Source organism: Lissotriton helveticus, chromosome 5_1 (assembly GCF_964261635.1).
Source record: "Lissotriton helveticus chromosome 5_1, aLisHel1.1, whole genome shotgun sequence".
NCBI classification, from domain to species: Eukaryota; Metazoa; Chordata; class Amphibia; order Caudata; family Salamandridae; genus Lissotriton; species Lissotriton helveticus.
The window spans coordinates 1,224,284,649-1,224,306,918 of record NC_136065.1 but is presented as its reverse complement, the minus strand read 5'-3'; the positions used below and the strand labels follow the sequence as shown (position 1 = coordinate 1,224,306,918).

The 22,270-nt window shown below is 45.6% G+C and overlaps 1 protein-coding gene across 1 annotated transcript in view; it reads right to left on the bottom strand.

The window, feature by feature from the left end:
* The window catches only part of TACC2 (transforming acidic coiled-coil containing protein 2), a 393,192-nt gene that overhangs the window by 159,177 nt on the left and 211,745 nt on the right, over positions 1-22,270 (bottom strand). The window contains exon 9 of the mRNA XM_078643946.1: positions 8,888-9,379. Coding sequence (XP_078500072.1) covers positions 8,888-9,379 — 492 coding nt within the window. The remainder of the gene's footprint in view (positions 1-8,887; positions 9,380-22,270) is intronic.

Genomic DNA, 22,270 nt, shown 5'->3' with positions numbered 1-22,270 from the left:
GCTCTAGCAACACAATTTAAAATGTGAATTATGGGGGAAGAACCAGAGTACTTCTTTAGATTTAGAAACGAATGGGATATGGGTAACACAATAGCTCCAACAGAAAATTCCCCCTAAAATGGTATATGATGTAATGGTGCAAAAAAAGAAATATTTTTTTTTTTAGTTTTTTTTTTTTAAAAGTTTGCCAGAGATAAAGGGTCAACAGCCCTTTAGAAAGGTCAAGATACAGGAAGAACTAGAAATGTAAACATAATATACTATGACGAAACCCATTGACAGCACTGGAACATAAAGGTATTCTTTGACACATTTTTTTGGGCCATTAAAATACATGTTTGAAATAATTTCATGGCAAAGGCAATTCATTCCTATTGCGGATATTATTTTAAGAGTTTAGCTTGTATTCTTTCCTGGGTATCATTCCTGTTGGCCTTTTATTGTGCCTCTCTCCATTTCACCCCAATGGTCTGAACATTTAAAGTAAAGTAAAGTCTACATTTGTAAAGCGCACAATCACCCGTAAGGGTCTCTAGGCGCTGGGGGCCGTCGGGAAGATTAAGCGAGCTATTGCCCAGAGTCACATGGTGCTGGGCTAACCTGCCGCCGGAGCCGGGGATCGAACCCTGATCCCCAGATTCCAGCGTCAGTCGCCCTGGCCGCGGCGCCATACCTCTCCCTCACATGGATATGGAGGACCTAGTATGGCACCGGAGACCCTTCCCATCCATTTTACTGCCTTCTCTAATACTGACTTTATTCCGTCTCCAGCTCTGTCTTTGCTCTCATGAGGATGATTCCTTTTGGCTGTCCAAGCTTTTTCGTCAAAGTGTGTTACTGACTCTTCCCCATCCCCTCTATTGTAATGAAGATCCAGGCATCTAACCCCAGTCTATGAAGGTTTACCGTCCTTTTTTTGCTCCCTGAAAATGGCTTTCTTTTGACGATTTAGCTGGTGTATGTATTTTTAAAATGCGCCTTTTAGCTCTTTTCAGTAAATAAGCCCGGATGAGGAGCCTCACCTGTGCACACCCTTTACAAAGTACTTACGACTGATCCTATTGTCGCCAACCGGTCTGCTAGAACAAGATACTAAAAGGGTTCATTTTCACAGTCCTTACACAGTGCCCATTCTCAGTTGTGTAGAAGGAAAATACACAGTATCCACACGTAATGTTTCAGAGGGACTATGTCATAAACAACGCAATGCTCTTGTCCTGGGCTTTTGTACTACAAATCATTCACTTCAAGTGCATTGGTTAAAGTGGATCAAGTGAAGTGAACTGGGACTTCAACTCCCAGAATGCATTAGGCTATTAAACTACAGCCCAGCAGTGGAGCACTTGTCTCAGGTGATATGGAATTATCTGGAAGCAGGAGCGTACCTTGGGTCAGTTTGATTGGGGGTTGTGAGCTTCACATCTCCCAACAATCATGCTGGGATGTCTTGCTAAAACACATTATGAGAAGCAGGACACAATGGGGGCTCAAGAAGCAGTGGAAAGAGAGAGGAGTGCGGGTTGTTAGGGGTACTTAAAACTTAATATTTTTTATGTAATCAACATTTTTTAAGGCCTTCAATCGATAGAAGAGAGAGAGTGTGTGTGTTTTTGTCAGTGTGGGCATGCAAACATCCCAGGTGAAATCCGACAGACACTTCACATTACCCGACTGAAAGCTCCTGTACCCAAACTTACTACAGAATACATTTTTAGGGAGGTGTAACACCCCAAACAACCTCCTGAAGCTAAGCTCCTGTCTGGAACTTCTGTACAAAGGGGATAAAAATGTGGGAGTCAGGACAGATCAGGGCTTGCAGGCAGGGCAGGACTGGCCGTAGCGGGCATCGGGCAATCCCCCGGTGCGCCACACGGGTGGGGGCCGGTTTTGGGCCCCTTGGGGCCGATATTGTTACAGGGCCTTTTTTGCAAATTCGGCCCTGTATCAAAATCGGCCGAAAACCGGCTCTGGCAAAGAGCTCAGTGGCACCCACAACCCCCCGGGGGGGGGTCGAGCACTTTGCTAGGGCCGGTTTTGGTTCCCAGTCCGGCCCTGCTTGCAGGTGAAGCAGCTCAAGAGGGTATGGGGAGATGGTTTGCCACCAGTGCTGCGCCCACATGACGAGCGATAAACTGGATGTGCACCATATAACAGCAGCCAAGTAGTCTTAGGTTAAGTGTGACTAGAACGCTTTGTTTGCCAGGACTTGAAGGCCCATGCTTAGAACTTAAAAAACAAACAGAAAATCCCAGAATGCAAAGCGCTTACGGGTGAAATGGTGTATTGTGTACAGGTGACAGCAGTGACATACAGGTCCAAACAGGAACATAAAGGCGCCTTTTTATTGAGACTTCTCATCCTTTCTGCACGTGATGTAAATTACTAGCAATTTCATTAACTGCAGCAGTAGGCATTGAGCCAACAGAATCCACGTGCATGGTTCCTCTAGGTGTCTTTCCTTCAAAAACAGACGCGGCAGAGGAAGTTAATGAGATACCTCAAAGGGTTAACGCACCTGCTACAGGTATATGTTTGTGCGCGGCATTTCTGCTTGAGGTCTCTGATCTCAAACAGCCGACGTGACGCTGGAGCCCCAGGAGCTTCAGCCGCAGAAGACAACGCAGAGCATTGTAAGAAAGCAGGTCCAGACCACAGTCACAGCAAACACAGTGCTTATTAACCAAATGCTGGCACAGCGACACGGGCACCGGTGCCAGGTACAGGGATACAAGGAAAAGCAAACCCTGCAAGCAGAGAGGACTGCAAGGAATATCACGGTAGAGACTCTGTTCTGCCCCCACGACAGCTATCGGTCTTGTTCTTTGTTTCCTATGCAGCAGAAATCTTGTAGTTTTGCTTTTGTCCCTTTTTAAAAGCAGCATTAACAAGCATTCACAATGCAATAGTTCTCGCCTTTGGGACCTTATAAGTATTTAGCTATGCAGCACATTATTCTGGGTACAGCAACGTTTATTTACTGTAAACGTGTGGGTCAACAGCCTTCGCCAATGTCAGGAAGCCTTTTGAGATGGAGCAGGAGGAACGTAAGAGTGCAGACTTGTCTTCCATCAATAGCTTACACACAGCCAGGTGAATGGTGGATTATCTGCATTCTATAAGATTCAGAAGGGTGGCTACAGTCCCATTCCAGTTGGAATTAGTACTTAGCCTATCAGTCTCTAACCCAAGTGTAAGGACAGTTTGCAGAGTGACAACTATCTCAAGAACCTAAATCAGTCAACGAAACGTTACACATAAGGCCTAATTAAGCATCAGCAATATTCTGATTTCTTTGAGGTATTCCACGAAGTTAGGGAGCCCGCTGATAACATGTTTGTTGCAGTCGGTTCCACGCCAGACGCTGGTGGTGCTTGGCTGCTATTCTGGAGTCCATGAATGGTGTGGAGGTTACATGTCGGTCATGTTTTTATGATTAAGTAAAGTGTGTGACCCAAACTTATTCCCACAGATAAGCACCTCCACGGTTAGATGGTCATTAAACATCACCCAGAGCTTTACACACTATACATGTTACACAGACCTCAGGGCTCCTTTTACACGTCAGGAGGGAGAATACAAGTCCCTTTGTGCTTTTTAGCACAAAAGGTATCTGCGCAGTAGCAGGAAAACGCCCTAGCGCATAGTGTAGAGATGAGGGAATCACTTTCCAACGGGGCCTGGGAGGTCTGCTGTAGCCCGATATAACAAACGTATTTGTGGAGCACACCGTAAGAACCCTCTTGGCGCTACTGACAACATATTTATCACAAAAAGGGCTACTGCGGTCATTCCCTTAATGCAAATATCTAGAGGTGATACCATGCCTCAAGCTTCAGGCAAAACAAGATGCCTGTTGGCAGGGGTGCTGAGGCAGGATCATTACAGTCGGTGGGAAAAGGAGAATAAAATGCATCTTGCAATTGTTAGAGCTGGTCCATGCAGCGTGTCGCATTTACTTACCCCATGCAGACAGTAGCTCTCACCCTACTGAGAGCTCCGGTCGCACACACCTCTCACAGGCTAGTGCTCCATTGCCAGACTCTTTCCCCCGGACACTAGAGGAAGGAGTTCGGGGAAGGCTCGGATGGGTACCTCTGGGGCAGGGAGTTTAAAAATTAATGACAAATTGCATAGTGCGCATGAGTACAATGACAAGCACGCGCACACAAGAGAATGCTGCCCGGAAGCTTAGAAATCATGTTTCTATGACAAATTGCATAGTACACATGCGTACGATGACACGCATGCGTACACGCAAGGATAGGGCACAAACAGCAGCAATAATGCACCAGACTGAACTCATATTTCAGTTGTTAGATCCACACGCAGGGTCTGCATGCACATCGCTGCTTATTCCTGCAGCAATACTCCATGGGAGTTAACTTGCGAGAAAAGGTGGGACGTGCACCAAGCATTATCCATTTGCAGGCTATGTTTTTTGAATGACACAGATAAAAGCCACTCCAAAGTGGTGGAAGGAGTCAGACCCCACAAAGTACATACAACAGATCACCTGACAGCGCAAGTGCTGTCTAGGCTCAACCTAAAAAGGACCAGAATGCAAGGAAACAACCAGAGCTGAGTAAACTACTATCGGCCAACACATTACAGGTGGAGCTCATTGGAAAAAGAAGGAACATCAGACAGGCTCCTTTACAGTAAAGCATTAGTAGACACAAAAACAAAATGAGAATTGGGTCGGGCACTGCAATGTGTTTTCATTCCAAACCGGCCAACATCCAACTCCATCGAGCTCAACAGACAAATGCCACCAGTTTGTCTATTTCTTCACTATCAAAATTCATTTGATCAGACCCCACAAAATGTGGTCGGGTAACCTTAGTAATGGGAAAGTCTACCACCAAAATGTAATTAGTCAGCTATCATCCTATGTCCACAGGGAACCCACAAAACACATTGTGGCAAGCATGGGGTTTCTGAAATGGCTGGTGGGTTTGAAAGCACGCACAAGCACACAGACATCTTTCAGCCTCTTGTTCCACTCCAAGTACTCAGTAAGGAGTTCCCCCTTCTCTTTTCCGTGCTCCAACCCAAACACCTTAAAAGCTGTAGTGACAGCCTTATTCACCAGAAACCAAATCTAGACCACGAAATACTGTCAAACTTCCAACATCATCAGACTTCCTCAACTGTCAAAACTGAACGAAGAATGCATTAAACGCAACTCTGGAAACACATTGTCCCTTTAGAGGGCCAATCAGGATGCTGATGTGAGCCTGCCATATTCAAGACTTGAAAGAATTCTCTCCGCTTACTTTGCAATGCAGGATCCTGATATTTAGTCCTCCTCGAGCGAGTTTAGTTGCAACTGATCATTAGGGATACAGTCCGAGCCTGTCCTCACAAATGAATAACACATTAGTCTAGTTTACCTCCTTCCGAGACAATAGGAAATGAGACCCTAGCAGAATTGCTTGCACCATACCTTAAGGTTCAGTCCTCTCTCTGGGTCTCTTCACTTTATATCCAGAAGTTCTGGGAATCAGTTTGTAGAAGTCTGGGTTCACCAACAGCCAGTAGACAGACAACACCAGTTCCTACTAGAGAACCACTTACATCAAGGACATTGAACGTCTAAAATGTTGCCTCCAGAAAATGCAAACCTTTAAGTTGCAAAATGGGTTTATTCACAGTGCCCAAAAGACAGAGCTCAAATTGCATCCCCCCCAAAATTGTAATTGTCTGGTTATATCCACATGGTTTATCATCCAAGCCACTATGGATACAGAGGTTGGTCAAACAATGAGACCAGGTAACCTCCAGCGCCACTAAGTAAAAAAATATAAAACATTTATCAAGACCAGAGACTTTCACTCTGTGCGTGTCAATTATTCCATCATCCATCTCAGAACACAGACCTACTTGGACTTCCCACGAGCGTCTTCTGAAAGACATCCTTCATTAATAGACCGACTTCTGGATTCAGAAAATCTGACCACATCACCCTGTCTTAAAAGGAGCTTCAGTGGCTTCCACTGGAAGTCAGAGTACATGCTTACATCAGCTACGTCATCTATAAGGCCCTACGTAGTTGCAAACCTAGATACTTGCATTACGTTCCAGGGTTAAGATGACTAAAAGCCATAAATACCTAATACTTCAAATTTAAGGCCAGCCAATAACTAAATGAATCCTTCTTCATTAGCTGCCACAACTTGTAACACTCCAGCCTGAGGGGCAAACTCTGCCTTCTTCATTTGACGTTCTTAGAAATGTTAACGCTTTCCTGTTCCATAAATATCTTGGCAAGCAAGAACTATCAGACCCAAGAACTGTAACTAAGGACTCTGTGAATTGTTTCACTTATGACTACGATCTTGCTTCACTCTGCTCTTCTCCTCCACACAGGTTCGCTCTTAGCCCCCGACCCTCCTCTAGCACAGCATCTTTAAACAACTTTCATGGAAGAATGGTCCTCATTCCTACTCCTCTTCTGCTTCGGGTACACTGTTGGGCTCAGCTTTGGTACACATCATACTCTTGCTAGTCCAGATGAGGACCGTCCTTTTGTAAAAGTGGTTGAAACAGGCTGAGGCAAACCTTTTGGGTCTTAGTTGGATAAAAGTTCAGGTTAGGGATCCTTCCCTTATCTCCATAAATTTTCTACCACACCAAAATTTGAAACTTTATCAGATTAGCTATCAACCAGAGAATAGATTGATTAATACCTGAATGAGCGACAGGATTACATGGTATAGGACTTTCTCTTACTGGGAAAACTAGGCTGTACCACACTCTTCCCCAGTCCAAAGTATGATTAACAAGTGACACCCATAGGAAGCGACGATCATGTAAAAGCAGTTTACAATTATGGACAACTGACAGAGGGCATGGGCAAGAGATGAGGCTCTTTCAATCTGGCCACAGATTGATAGAGTATCAGGTAGCTGTTATCAAACCAATGGGTCATGAAATTACCAGTCATCATTTTTGGTGTAGGAGTGTTGACACTACAGATCAACACCCTCCCCTTATGGCAATTAGATGAATACCACACTAGAACAAATGTTAGTTCAAAATGGCCATTCGCCAAGGAAATTCCAGAATTGACTGCTGTCTGGGCAGGACAATGTCAAACATTGCTTTTGTCCTAAATGGTGGCAGAAAGGTCAGTGCAAAAGAACAGGGACTTGTGGCACTTCCTTAATGAGGTGTCTAAATCTACTCAGGAAGACCAGTTTGCATCAGATCCTCTTTTCATCCAAGTCAGATTATCCTGGCAGGGAGTCCAGTGGCAGTACCTGGCATCTGATTCAGAGGCAGGAGATCAGATTTTTTTAGGGCCATGAACATTTTCTCTAATAGGTCAGCAACATCTAAAAGAAATCTGCATGCTTTTTCTAGGTTTATGATCTGTAAATGTAATTGTACCGATTGGGTTTTCATTGTAGTCTATGTGTGTAAGGATGTCTTCTTTATTAATTATATTGTATTTTGGTCTCTTATGGAATGTCTAGCTCCTGATTCTTTATTTGTCAAAAGCAAGACAGCTGTGCGTCCTGAACCCATAACACATTACAGCTTCCTATGCTTCCAAATTGTATTTACTTCAGATAAGGGGTGGAATGTTAAATGGATAAACAAGCTGTGTTACCATACTTCTTGTGCACATGAGGACAGCATGGGTCCCCAAGAATAAAAGGCTGTTGTCAAAAGCAAGATCTGTATTTTGATCTCTGCAACCATGTTACACAATCGACGAGGGCAGGAACGGACCTTGGGAGAAGGAGATCAAGTGTGAGCATGAATATACTACCGCAACACAACCAACATTAGATAATTATCAAACGAATGCACCGAACAAACCCGCATAGGGCAAGAACTATAGAGACACATCACACTAAGGCATGCCTAGGGAGTGGGGAGGGACTTGGATAGTTGCTGTGGCGTAGCAAGGTCAGGTGGTACCAGTGTGGAAACCTTCTTGTCACCCCCGGCGTGACAAAATGGCAAAAATATGTGTTTAAAACACCTATTTTTGACATTTTGTCACCCCCTCCCAGGGCGGCCCGCACCCACCGCACCCCCTTCCTACACCACTGGGTAGTTGACTGATTTTACAGGTACAAGAAGTCATGACTCAGCCATGGTACTAGCCAGGATAATGGTTATATAGGGGAAATAAAAGGGTCATGTATGCCAGGTATCCCAGAGGATGTCATAACACAATAATATACTGAGATATATACATGCTAAATTGTACGATACTATGACCGGCTAAAGCTATTGATACCCTGTAACTATGAACAGCTTGCAGGCCTCTATTATATAATCTGAGTTGTAAGAAGATATGGAAGAAAATCTTAATAAAATGTGTTTAAAAAAAAGTTACACAATTACCTCGAGATCATACAGACTGGTAAGAAAACCCAGTAGATTAATGCATCAGATGCAGGGATATATCTAGAAACGTGCAGGTCACAGGTTTTAAGCTTGGTGGATTGACACAGTTAGCCATCCTTCCAACCTAGACGCAATCAGAACCATCCAGCTGGCCAAAAGGAGCACTGACCACTTCTGTGTTAAGACAATCGAGGTTGTAGTACATTGTGATATTATTGATATGCAATTACAAAAATCGGAACTTTTGTTGTGTACTTTTCTGTAGCAAATCGAACATGGTCCTTACCCTTTCACAGCAGCAGAAAGACAAGTAGCCAAGACGTGATGCTGCCATCGGTCCTGCGCATGCTCGTTGAAGGAACCCTCGTGCAATCACTACCTCAGGCTCCTCAGCAGCAGCAGCATCCTACTAGCCCACTACGCTTACTCAAGCTATAGTATCAATGTGCATTATGGACCCTATCCACAGAAGAACACCAATCACCCACAACAGCACTGGCAATAGATAACATGGTTCATTTACCTGCTCTGGATGGCTTTCACTACAACTGTAGGACTGTCCACAGCATCGGCAGGTGGAGAGGAAACTTCCAAGTCGAAAGGGGGAGTGTGAGAGGCCTCCAAGCACACACTCTTCAATATTTCAGCAAGTTCTCCTGCAGCCTCAGCAGGCACCAAGGAGAACCCTGAATCCAAAGGCGGAAGACAAGGTGCTTCCTCACACCAGTCCTTGAGCGCCTCGGAGAGTTCTTCTAGAGCGTCAGTTGGCGATAAAGATCTTCCCAAATCCAGAGGTGGATGAAGCGATTCAATGCACTCGCTACTCGGTACCTCCACAAGAAACTCAGCAGCTTCAGGGAATGACAAATCCAATGAGCGCAGATGGGGAGCTAGTTTACCCTCGCCTTTCAGTACGTCCACAGGCACTTCCACGCCTTCAGCAGATGGAGAAGACAAATCCACACCTGGCGGGCCAGGAAGCGTCACCTCCTCACCAGGGACTAGCAGCGATGCACTGGAAAGAAAAGAAAAACTGATTGCATATATATATATATATATCTTTTTGTTGAAGTTTTATATAGCGCGAACACGACACGAAGGTATCGGAGCACTTTACATGAGTGGCAGTTGCATTACAGAAGGACACTTTCATTTTTCGGCACAGAGAAATTACGTGAGTTGCTCAGAATCACCAGGATGGATGTTAAGTCTCCCACAGGGATTCAAGTAGGCTCCTCTAGACGTTATGTCACATCCTCTCCCCTAATAAAAAAATAAAACAATTACTTTGCATTGATATCGTGACTCGCCTGGGTCTACTGGTAATGCTACTGCTGCATTGACTGGAATGTCTGTGCTCCACCTGTAACATCTGGAAATTAGTCTGGCTTGCCATAAAGGTGAACGGAGTGGTAATGCTGCTCCGGTCGTGCTACCTCCTGCACTAGAAGTGCTGCACAGGAAGAGCCATCTTCTCCTTTACCATCAACATAAGAAAAGTGATCTGCCTTTTGAACCGGGTGAAAGAATCGCTGCTACGAAAGAGGATCCATTTGTGGATTCCCTAAATGTTTCAGCAGGATTGCTATAAAAATCGTGCCTGGGTTTCAGGAGTGTGCCACAGGGGTCGTTATACAGCAGTTACCTTGTAACCGATCTAGATTTCACATTTCACATTTTAGCATGTGATTGACAATCTCCGACTCACCCACGGACACTTTATGTGGTTGACTTTAATAAGATTTTTGAAGGGCTAAGTAAGAACCCACCCTCTTTACCTTCACAGGTTGCTCTTGCAGACGATGTGGTGGTTTTTGATTGGACCCCATTGCCTCTTCCACTAGGCTTAAAAGCCCTACCTGAGTTTCCAGAGAATCGGTTTTTTGATTATAAATATTTCAAAAAGTAAATCTATTGTATATTCAAAAAAGAAAACATAAAATATCTATATTAATGCAGATAGATTAGAACACGTTAAACACGATTTATAGGCGTTGACGTCTCTCACAATTTGTCAGTTATAGAACATTTAGAACAGCAGAAAAACAAGAAGATGGCATTTGCCAATTCAGTCGAATAAAGAGTGGAAGACCTATAGCAGAAACACTTTACCCATCTATCGAAGGTGTAGGATGTAAAGATCCCTTCCAGTCTGTTGTACTCATGATTTTTATGTTTAAAGACATCTGATAAAAAAAGTAGTGATGCATGCGGCATTGGCAATGAAAGGGTTTCCAGGTCAAGCTTCAATATTAGAGCTTGGGAAGTTTTTATTGCACACGTGTCTATACAACTGTACCTGCCTCGTTTAACAGTTTGACAGCAGTTCTATAAAATATATATTTTTCTCTTTTCTAGTAATAAACTAGAGGTGGTGGCAGTGGCGGCTGGTGACATTTAAAAGTGGTGAAACGTAAAAGTTCAGAGTGTTCTGTGGGGAGCAAACGTTGCGAGAGAGCTTGACCGTTATAAATGGGGTTCGGGGTGGGGAGGAGGGTCTCCCTCCTAGAAAACTTTGAAAGAACAGTGGACAAATGGTGCATTTTCAAGCAAATGTGAGAAGGCAAGAAGGCTAATAAACAATTGTGAAAGTGTAGTTATGACACCAATAAAGAGATTTCATATGATAATGACGTAGGTAGCTGTAGTTACATCATATCTAGAGCGCAGAGGGCAGCCAAAGCTGTTGGAGACTACCAAGAGTTGCATTGGAATCTGGTTTGCATCAACTCCCAAACATGGAAAAATGACATACAACTTGCCACATAAATTGAGTTAACTCACAAAACATTCCCCATAATGAGCCCTTTTTTACACGCCGAAGAATTTAGTCAAGCATGCCACAGAATTTACTCCTGTAAAGCTGCTTATTTCCAGTACCTTGGTTACAAAGATCTCGAGTAGTTCTTGGCAGGGTCGGATTGGGATCACAATTTGGCCCGGGCACTCCCCAAAAAGTGGCCCACATTCCCGTAGCGTGCCGTTTCATTAAACACCAATTGATTAGTCTCATTGGGCTTTCGTTTATAGAAATGTTTGGTCATTTTAACATTGTAGAGCTTAAAGAGCCAGTAGAATGGGTAAAAACTAGGAGCACTGAGTTTTGGCAAGGTGAAATAGAATGGTCCAAAGGCCACAACACCTGTTCTGAATTGAGTTTTAAAATCCTGGCCTGTACGAAAATGACAAAAATCACCAAAATCCGGTATTTTCACCCTAATCAGTATTAAACATGTAACGTAAGGCAAATGTACTTTATATTGATTTCTAAGAATGCTGCCTTAATGATCTGTGACGGATCGTCTAATTAACAAAAGCAGAAAAGCCATGTTAAAAAAAAGGTTTTTATTCTACATAAAGATTTGTCTTTGATTATCATGCAAACACCCCCTCACCCCCCCCCCTCACCCCCCCCCCCCCACACACCACCTTACACTCAGCACAGAAATACACTGGGGCTGAAAAGACAACACCTGTCCCACAGCAAAGGCCCCTGAATAATCTCTCCCTCCCCATCCACCAAGGCCTCAATGTTATGTGAAGGCCTAGTGGGAAAGGGGCCAGGGGAAAGACAGTGATTTTGGGCTGGGTGGAACCCAAGTGGGTGAGTTGAAAAAACTGCCAGAAGAACAACTGGCCTCCAGGGAGGCCTCTGGACGCTTCACACTCACATCCTACCCAGCCCACTATAGCCTCAGGACGATGGCCTTGTAGAGGTGGAAAGAAGCAAAGAACAAAGCTTCTGGGCCGGGCTTGGAGGTGGGGGGGGGGGGGTCAGGGGTGGAATGGGGGCAATGGGGGTTGAAGTGAAGATGTGCCATCAGCCGTTATCACCTGACAATGAAGGCTGTTTTACTCTACCTTCCCCGCCTCTGTTTGACAGCCCAGCAGGGGAGAAGGGGTACTGCTTTTGGGTGTGGGCAGCCTCCAGGGGCTAAACTGAGGTCTAGTGACACAAGTCCCTGTCCTGATAGTCAGCCTGCCTTACAATACCGCGTTCTGGCTGGGGGGCTGCCAAAGATTGCAAGGCTCTGTGGGTCAGGTGACACACAGCTTAATAAAAACGGCCCACAGGTGACAGTTAGGCGCCGGCCCATCGGCCAATGCCCGACTGCCCGCCTTCCCAATCCGACCCTGGTTCTTGGGTCATAGAAAGTGGACTTTGGCATACCATACTACAGATATATGAAATACAAGCTGAGAATACGTAAGTAGGAGATCCTCTAAGACTAACATGTGGAGAAAGGGGGACAGTGAGTTAGTGTCTGGTTTATTTGTTTGTCCGGACAGTATGCTTGCAGCTCTTTGATGGCAGTTCGTAGCTCAATGTGCTAGACTGCGATTGTAACTTATGAACTGCAAAGCAACAAAAGGATCTCTGTGATAAAAGCAGTATTCCACTGAGCATTGCAAATAAAATACTGTTCTGTGATCTGCAAATTATACGTTCTTTGCAGCAGGCAGATTAACCCTCTGTGCTACCTTAGATGAGTCAAAACTGCCACCAGACAAAACTCTGCAGCAGGCACATTAATCACCAGAATTATCTTGCCACTTTCATTGTTGTCTGAAATGTTGGATACAAGGAACTCTGCAGTTCTTTTAAAAATGCTGAACTGCTCCAAAACAAGCCCCCACTAACAAAACCGTCCCCCCAGCCCCCTGGAACCTCTGGTGCACGGTACAGCCAGCCCGCCCTTGATGCAGGAGCTAATGCACCGAGCATAATGATTCAAGTTCAATTTTTAAAATATGCTCAATCTCTTACTTACGTTGGCCTGGCTCAAATCATGCAAAATGGAGTAACCCGTAACCGACAGGACAGATTTATTGAAGATTCTAAACAAAAGGGCCGTCTGCCAGCCCACACCTCCATTCTGCGCTGTTCTGTCCCATTACTCTTAATGAATAGCCTGGCTCAGCGCACGCTACTCTTGGGTTGAAAACAACATTCTTTTTTAATCATAGTTGTTTCAAGTTGAAACAGCTATGATTAAAAAATAATGTAGATTCTATTTTTGGGTAACCGGAGTTGAGTGGAAATACGCCCAGCCAGCCAGGCCAGAACACGAGTGAGTGGCATCATTATATATTTAAACGTTGTCATGTAAGCCCAAGGGGAGGGAGTCAGTGTTACTGAAGCATCGCCGGCTCTTAAGTGCGGGCTTTATTTGCAGATGCCAGGAGCCCTCTGGTGCCTGAAGGGGGTGTGAGCAGGGGCGACTCCGCAGTTAAGGAGGTGGAACGTCGCCCCACTAATTAAATTGCCCCCAGAGATGGAAAAATAAAATGGTAATAAAGTTAATTTATTACCGTTTTATTTTTCTAAACCCCGTCCCGAGCTGACCCTCAGGACGAGGGCGTGGATTTCTGCTGCTGCCAGTCAGGCAGCTGCCGATGAAAGCAGTGATGGGCAGGGCACTTCAAATTTAAAGTGTGCATGTCAGTTTGGCTATGGCTTCTGTTCCTTCCATCAGGCGGGCTAGAATTGGAGGTCACTCTTTTCGATACTTGTCACCTCGATGTTGGAACTCTCTACCCGTCTCTCTAAGGAAAATCAGTAATCTACTGGTTTTTAGGAAGGAGCTGAAGACATGGCTTTTCATCTAGTAATTTTCCTGCTCGCCCTTGCATCTGCCCCGGACTTTCGTTCTCGGGTTTTTGTTAAAGCGCCGGGACACTCCTATGGAGTAGCCGTGCGCTATAAAAGATCCGTTTTAACATAACATAACGTAACATCTTGCGACGGCCAGCCAGACATGCGCATTTTAAATCTCTCTAACCCAGCTGTCCAAGACAGCCGAGTTAGAGACAGCATAGGGCTCCAGTGTCCTTGGGAGTGCCGAAAGAGGCAGCTCCCTCCAATCCTGGTGCTTCTTTCATGCTGCATGAGATTTGTTACTGCAGTTTCCTGGGTCCCGCGTTGAAACCTGCCTACTGAAGACCCGAGCGAGGAGGACGTTGCACCAGGAAGGAAAGTGTAGTTACTTATTTATTTATTTACTTTCTTTTATTTTTGTCCACCTTGCCCCACCACCCTCTGTACATGTCAGCCGCCAATGGGTGTGAGCCGTAGAGGTCAGTGAGATTACTTTTGTCTTACGTGCTGGACAACGCTCCCTGGTGGACCCTCCATGAGGAGGACTTCCTGCCGCCGCCCTGCATGTGGGAGAGCCTCTCCTATAGTCAGCCTGGGGGCTGAGGGGGAATTCACCTCAAACCCTTTTAAAGGCTGTGGGAATGGCCAAGGAGAGGTGAGAGAGGATGCAACCGCCATCCACTCCAGTGAAAAAGCGAGCCCAGCTGGAGCAGGGGGTCTCTCTCTGCAACAACCAGCGGATAGAGGCAAGCATTTAGGGTCTGAAATCCATTAAATAATATCAGGGAATTAGTGTATTATTTCCTAGCTAATAACTGGTATATGTATGAATCTCCTGCCAGAATGTCATCGTGAAAAGCAGCTTCACGGCAATATTGTTAAATCAAATGGTGTTCATGATGGCGTGACCCTCGTCTGCTTTAAAACACAAACACGACCCGTGCAGCCATTCGCTGCAAAAAGTGGATACACATTATGGTTTATATTAACTTAAAGTTTTACTTTCTTACATATACACAAACATGCTCGCAGAGGAAACACACAAACTTCAACAATCACACTACATATGGGTATACCATCATTGGCATTAGGAACCGCGCTCATACACTTAAATGTCTTTCTATATCCAAAACAATCCGAGAGAATAGTGTCATTCCTTCACTCGATTTCCAGAGTTAAACCCACTCACCTAAGCACGACAATCGAAGCACTGAAGCAGCTCTTTTTCTTCAGTTCATGCCGCAGGAAGGAGAGACAGCCTCATCTCAACCCATACTGTACTGCATCTCTAAGCCAATCCAGACGCTGCTTCTCCTGTTACAGCAGCACCTGGATTGGCTGGGGCAGACAACCTCAACGCTCATTACCGAGCCCAAGGGCTGCGACTATGACTCCTATGAGTCAACCGCTGCCCCAATATGTGCGGGTGGAGAGAGACTCAAAGCCGTCACATGTCGGGCTGGCTGGAGAGAGGCAGCCGTCTAACTCGGCATGCGCACTCGGGTCCCAACTCTGGGGCTAGTGTCAGTCAGTCACTAATATTATAAGCCCCAGCCCCTCAGACTCGCAATGGCTTCCCAGGAATCAGGTCCTGCCCTTAGGGATACAGCCCGGGCCTGACGCAGCAGAATCACTCAGTCAACTCACATTTAATTTAGGGGCCAAGGGGGAAAAAAATAAGCAGGGCAATGCCACAATGGAGGCACCGCCCCTGGAGGTGGACAATTTTAGCTCTACAATTTTTAAGCATTAAATACTTGCATTTCCTAATCTGTGGCTCCAACTCTCAAATTAAGTTGCTCAGTAGAAAAAGTAGCTAGTTTCACCTCTGATAATGAACACTGTAAGAAATCGAAGTGCAAACGCCAGGCAAAATGATGCTCATCATTATGTTTCAATATTGGTTGAAGATAATATGAAAAGGCACATAGAGCCACCACCAGATTCAAATGCAGACATGCAGACTCTTCTGTTTGCTGCCACCCTCTGAGAATGCTGTTCTCTGACCCCACGGTGATCAGGTGCAAGACCACTGGAAAGTCAGAGTGAGGAGAGGCAGGATTGGGGGAGAGCTCCCCTTGGCACATTGCTTTGGTTATTAGACCTATCCTACCCTGAAATTTAACAGTCAGAAGCACTTGGATACTTTGTGGGAATTTATATTGTGTTTGCAGTGGTGGTTTGCACAAAAGCCTAGAGCGCCCAGACACTTGCAGCAGTAACATTCCAAGATGTGTTTGTTGCGTTTCCCCTTGCAATGTTTGTGTTAGTTAGTTTCATCAACTATTAGTCTCTGAATCACAGAGCAGTGAGGTACCAGCTATAGTGAGCTACCATACAAAATGTAGACTCTGGTTGAGGAGCACGAGTGCCCGTCCTTTCGTCCTCCAGGAGTATTTCCCAGACTCTCTACTGGTAGCTTCCTTCTTGGCGAGAGAGTCAACGAGACAACGTCTACTTCCCCTACCCGGTGTGAACCTACCTCAAACTTCCTGCATGCAGGACCTACCTCAAATGTTCCTCCGCATGCCTACGTACCTGTAGCATTTCTAGATATTGAACGGTCTCACTGGACATGTAAAGGGGCTCAGGTATATATATTACCACTACCACATAGTTTAAGAGGTCTTAGTTGTGTTTATGGCCCTCTCATGACGGCCGCATGAACTGACTACCTATGTGACCTTACGCACACCCCTTCCTTGCTTTAACTCTCCTCAGCTGACCTTAAACAAAAGGCCAGCTGAGCCGGTTACCACTATGTGGTACCTAAAGTAAAGTCAGAAGAGCAAACCCTGCTTCAGAAAGAATGACTGCACCAAATCTGAATAAAGATTCTCACTGGGCTGGTGCTGGACGCTTATCCAGTGCTCCACAAAATAGAAAGCTATACCGTGAATGTTGACTTTTGGGCTTTTCGCTGATGTTTCTGGGTATTTTCTGAGATACATGTTGCCTGTTCTCACATCCACATGGGACTGAGCTGGAAGGGGTCAGCCTGAAGGGAAGGACCTTCCTGCCTCCTGAGGAGTCCCCCTCTGGTCCACAAGTGCCCCAGCATGAGGGGACAGTGATCATTCTGCGCACTGAACTTCAGATGCCACGAGCAGCCAAAAGGAGAACGACATTGAACAATCAAGTGCAGCTAGAGCAAGCCCGGGGCGCTGGGCACACAAAGGAGGACTGTTTGTAAAGTGAGAAACAGCTCAGCCAGGACTTGGAGCAAGAACTGTGGGTGACGTAGCACGAAATCTTAGCGAGGGAAAAATAGTATGATGAAGCAGAAAAATAAACATGTATCTAGAAAAGGGAAAAGAGGTACAAACTTTGCCCGTTTGCGCTTGTAGACGTGCATCCAGCCGACCACTCTCAAATCCACCCCACTCCAATCCAATCCACCCCACTCCAATCCAATCCAATCCACCCCACTCCAATCCAATCCAATCCACACCCCTGTTCAGTCAACATCCCTCCACTCCACTCTAATTCACCCCACTCCACACCATCCTAATCCATTCCAACCCACCCCACCCCAATCCACCCTAATCCAGTCCACCTGAATATAATCCACATTATAATCCACCACAATGTAATCTACCCCATCAGTCCAGTCACTTCAATCCACCCCACTCAATCCAACCCTCTCTACCCCAATCCAATCCACCCAATCTACTGCAATCCAATCCACCCCACTACCTCAATCCACTCCACCCTCTTCCACCCCACTCCATGCCACTCTACTTTACAACACTATACTACTCTCTCTGCCACTGAACTCTAGTCCCCTCTACTCAACTCTACAACAGCCTACACCCCCCTACTCCACTCTACGACACTGTTCTCCAACAAATCCAGTCTACGACACTCTACCTCCCTACTCCGCTCTAGGACACTCCACACACCTAACATTTAGCCATGTTGTACAGACGCCACACTGGTGTACAACATGGCAAAACCACATTGACAAAGCCAATAGCTCATGTATAGCCGAGACCTGTTGGCTTTGCCAAAGCTTCTTTGCATTGAGCGGGACAAGGGTTTGCTCCTACAAGTAGTCCTGTTGTGTGTGGAAGGTCTGTGTTTGTGAATGAGTTTGAAGGTCGTCGGTCTGAAGGCGGGAGTTATGCCCCAGCTACAGAGTCTCAGGTTAGGAGGGAATCCGGGCTCAATATATGTCTGAGGCTTGGGTCTTTCTATCCTATAAGCCCTCAGGGAGAAAAGCAGTCACCCTATGGGCACAAATGTTTATTTTCTTGCTCTGAAGGGTCGGACTAGCCTATGGGGAAATGTAGCAGTCCCAAAAGGGCTGGTCAAACAAGTCAGCGTGTGGACAGTTTTTTTTAGCTACTTGTGGGCCTGTTTTATTATTCTGGAGGGCCCGTTTTTACTGTTAATTTTCCTAATATTGCCACAAAGGCATGCAGTCTCCCATACTTTGCAAAACATCGGTATAGCATGCCTTTGCAAATTCAAAATGGCCCCGAGTTGCAGAATGTAGGTCACTTTTCTAGCTCTCTGATGGGGGCCACATTTATTTCGGGGCCCTGAGGGATTTTCTGTCCCAGTCCAACTAGAGAGGGTGTGGTTAGAAAGCGGAATACCCATAATGGAGGATGAAAGCTCCGAACTTCTTTCAACCCAAGGTCCACAGCACAACAGAAATGAATGGCTCAACCACCATTTAAAGTAACCTGCCCAACCCAATCGCTGGAGTCCCCTTGAATTAAGCGGTGGTGGTTGGCTGCATGTGCGTCCTTGATAATCATTGGCCACCGTAAGGCTCCGATCCCAATACAAAGCCTGCAGCCGCCTTGGTTTCTTGGTGTGGGTGTCTGGCACAGGAGAATAACACAGTGGTATGTCACTGTAGGGTTAAGGCTTTTCGCCGGCCAGCAGTGGTGATGGAACAATTTTCTGAGTTTGGGTACTGATCGCTGATCACAAGAAACGGGAATTTTCAGAAATACTTACTACTGAGCGAGTGCAGCCATACTGCTCCCCCCTGGTGCTCAGAGGGTGTTTTATAGACATGCATCAAAACATGGGCCCATGTGGTGCATTGCTAATCATGGGTCAAACAGCACATGGTAGGTGGCACACTTGTGGCTGCCATTTGTACAAACCACACTACTCTGTGTGCAGCAGCTCATGTTTGGGATGCTCAAGACACTCACTCTAAGGAGCTCTCCTTCTCCTTGGTTCTTGGTGTGTGCAGAGCGATGCCTCAGATGAATGCACGAAGCATAACAGGAAGGCTCGGAAATCAATGTAGACCGTGAAGGATAACATCGCAGAAAGAAATGAGACGTTTGAAGATAATGCGGCATGTATACCCAGCAGTGCATTGGATCTGACGTCACACAAAGCCCTTCATTGTAGATCAGAGAGGAGTAATAAGTGATGTCAGTGTCTCCCTTTATCTAATGTGGCAAACTGTATTTGACAAGGATTAGAACATGAGCTCCCTCCCCACCCGAGCTTTTGGTAGCCCCATCTCATTTGTTCTTCAGTAGTGGTAATATGTTTAAGTTTTGCTCAACAGTGCAAAGGAATCCAATCATAGTTTTTCACCTTTTGGAGGTTTAGCAGCCCTTCGACAATGTCTCCTATTGCTGTTCCTACTGGGGGACATGGCCACATTATATAATATGTGGGTACAAAGTATCATCATTTTTAGATTTTGTGTATATTTTGTCATATCTAATATCTCAATGAACATGCAAAAATTAAAAACAAAGTCCATCAAGCTCGCAAGCAGACAATTTAAACACATCTCCATGGCAATATAATTTAAAAGTAGCTCGTGGCAAGCAGCTGCACCCTGGCTTAACTGAATCCAACCTGTGACTGCTTGTAAAAGTATGCCACTGGCTGCAACGAAAGCCACAACAAACAGCTTGTTTACCTCCAGCTCTCCTGCCAAGACTGTCTGAAATGCAGCTGGGGGTGCTGCGGCCCCCGCCACACCCGTACGCCAAGCGCCACTGGTAGCCAACCACAGACCCCTGCAGCCGAAGGGAAGATCCTGCAATTCTAACCCACTCGCCACATCCGCCCCCTGATCTTCATCTGTGTGATGCATTCAGTCCCTCCGAGAGCAGAAATGGGAAAGTGACCAGAAGCTTAAAGCGCTTTATCTGAGCTCTGACAGCACCTAATCCAACTATTCACAAACACAGGCCGGCCAGAGGCTTACTCACAGTGCCCTCAACTCACCTTTCGGTAGCACAGACTGAAAGCAAAGGCTACTCCAGACAGAGACGGGGAACCAACAGGCAACGCAATGCAGTGAAGAGAAAATATCAAGGGCAAAGCAGAGGGTTGGCTAGAAACATATATGAAGATCGGGCCACTAAAAGCCTTAAGCAATGGTTGGAAACTGAAGCAATGAATAAAATACACATAACTATTATAGGGGAGAGGAGTTGGCCTAAGGGCTAGGGCTGTAGACCTCGAATCTGGGGAACTGGGTTCGAGTCTTGGCAATGACGCTGAATATCCGGTGATTCTGGGCAAATAACGTAATCTCCCCGTGCATAAGAGAGAAAAAAAATGAATGTGTCCTCATGTAATGCAACTGGTGCTATGTAAAGCGCTCTGATACCCGGTTAGGGTCAAGTTTGCGCTATATAAAACTCTGCAAAATATAACGAGAAATGCTAAAAATCACAGCTATCAAAAGTATTTCAGCTGCGATAAAAACACATTTCCTTCTTTGGCAGAACAATTCGAAGGGTAACAGGGAAAGAGTAAAATAAAATCCTTCCTGTCTACTAGATGGACTTAGCAAATCAGGGTTCACACGCAGGCTGGAAAGGCGTGAGAAAAGCCAGCAAGCAATATGTATGATGTATGCATTGTGCAAATGTTTTGAGGTGGTCAGTGTAAAACATTTAAAACACAATCATCACTCTTTGGGCACAGTCCTAAATGTATTGAAGACCCCTTACCTGGTATTAATTAATCAAAGATGTCTGTGCTTGATATCAAGGGGCCCGCAGTCTTAGATCTTACTCAACTAGCCCACTGATTGTTCCTAATATTTTCCATGCTTTATAAGGGCCCACGCTTTCTCCTACATGGTCGCCAAAGCCTGGAAGTCTCCTCCTGCCACATTAGGCACAACCACTAATCATTTTTCATTAAGAGATTCGCTTTAAAACCTAGCTTTTCACAGTTTTCTTACTTCAATAGCACTCTTATTTATACTTCTCCTGCACCAGGACACCCTCACTGAATAGCATATCATACAGTGGTGGCTGCTATGTGGGGGGGGGGGGGGTATAATAAAATTTAGATAAAACCGTTTTACCTAACTCTGCCGGCTGCCTCGGTGCTCCTCTGCCATGCAGCAAACAGACCAGGCTCCCAAACTCCTCCACCCAATCCAGATGCTGCTTTCAATAGCACCAAGCATGAGAGAAGTGCCGGGATTGGCCTGAGTGGGCTGGTCTGACTCTTGCTCAGGCAGAGTGGAGTCTGTGCCATTTCTCCACCCGGCTGTGGAATACAGATGGGCTGGAGAAATCTAAGTGCGCATGTTGGTTTGACCGTCCTAAGACAGACAGCCAAACTGACATGCGCACTTACAGAGCCCACAACACTTCCTCCCAGTCATAACCCAGCCCCACCCTAAACTGGCATTGGCGCAGTCAGTAACATAAAATGATAATAAAAGTATTTTATTATCATTTTATTTTTGCTAGCTCGCAGTGGATTGACGCTCCTCCGCCTTTATGGAAGAGCCGCCGCAATCATAACAAACAACACAAACATCTGCCGGATTTTTATAGTGTGTGAAAGTCTTGAAGTCAATGCAGAATGGTGGTGCTCCGAGCCCAAGGTAGACAGGGGTACCAACTGGTTGTGTTCTGGTTGGCAGCTCCTTGGTAAGCCCTGCAGTGCTGCCTTTAGCTGGTGGCAGCTATTGGGCTTTGGCAGAAGCCATTTGAGTCTGTACTCTACCTTGAACTCATAAGACCTCTCTTTCCAGGGGCTTAGAGAAGGCTGCATCTCTCGCTGGGCTCACTTCTCAAGAAGACATCTTAGCTACTAAGAACAGACTTACTTGTATATTATATACAGCATTTACTATAAGTCTTCTGATTAGTTAACAAGGTCAAGTTGGTCTCAGACAACAACTTGGAGGGGGGCTTTTCACCTACGGTCTTAAACATAATATATGAAAATGATAAGTTCAGAAAAGTATCTTTGATATGTTAATGGGTTATACATTGTCCACAAACAAATCTGCATAAAAGCAGTACCTTACTGGGCAATTTCTCAGTAGGTCACCCCACAAACAGG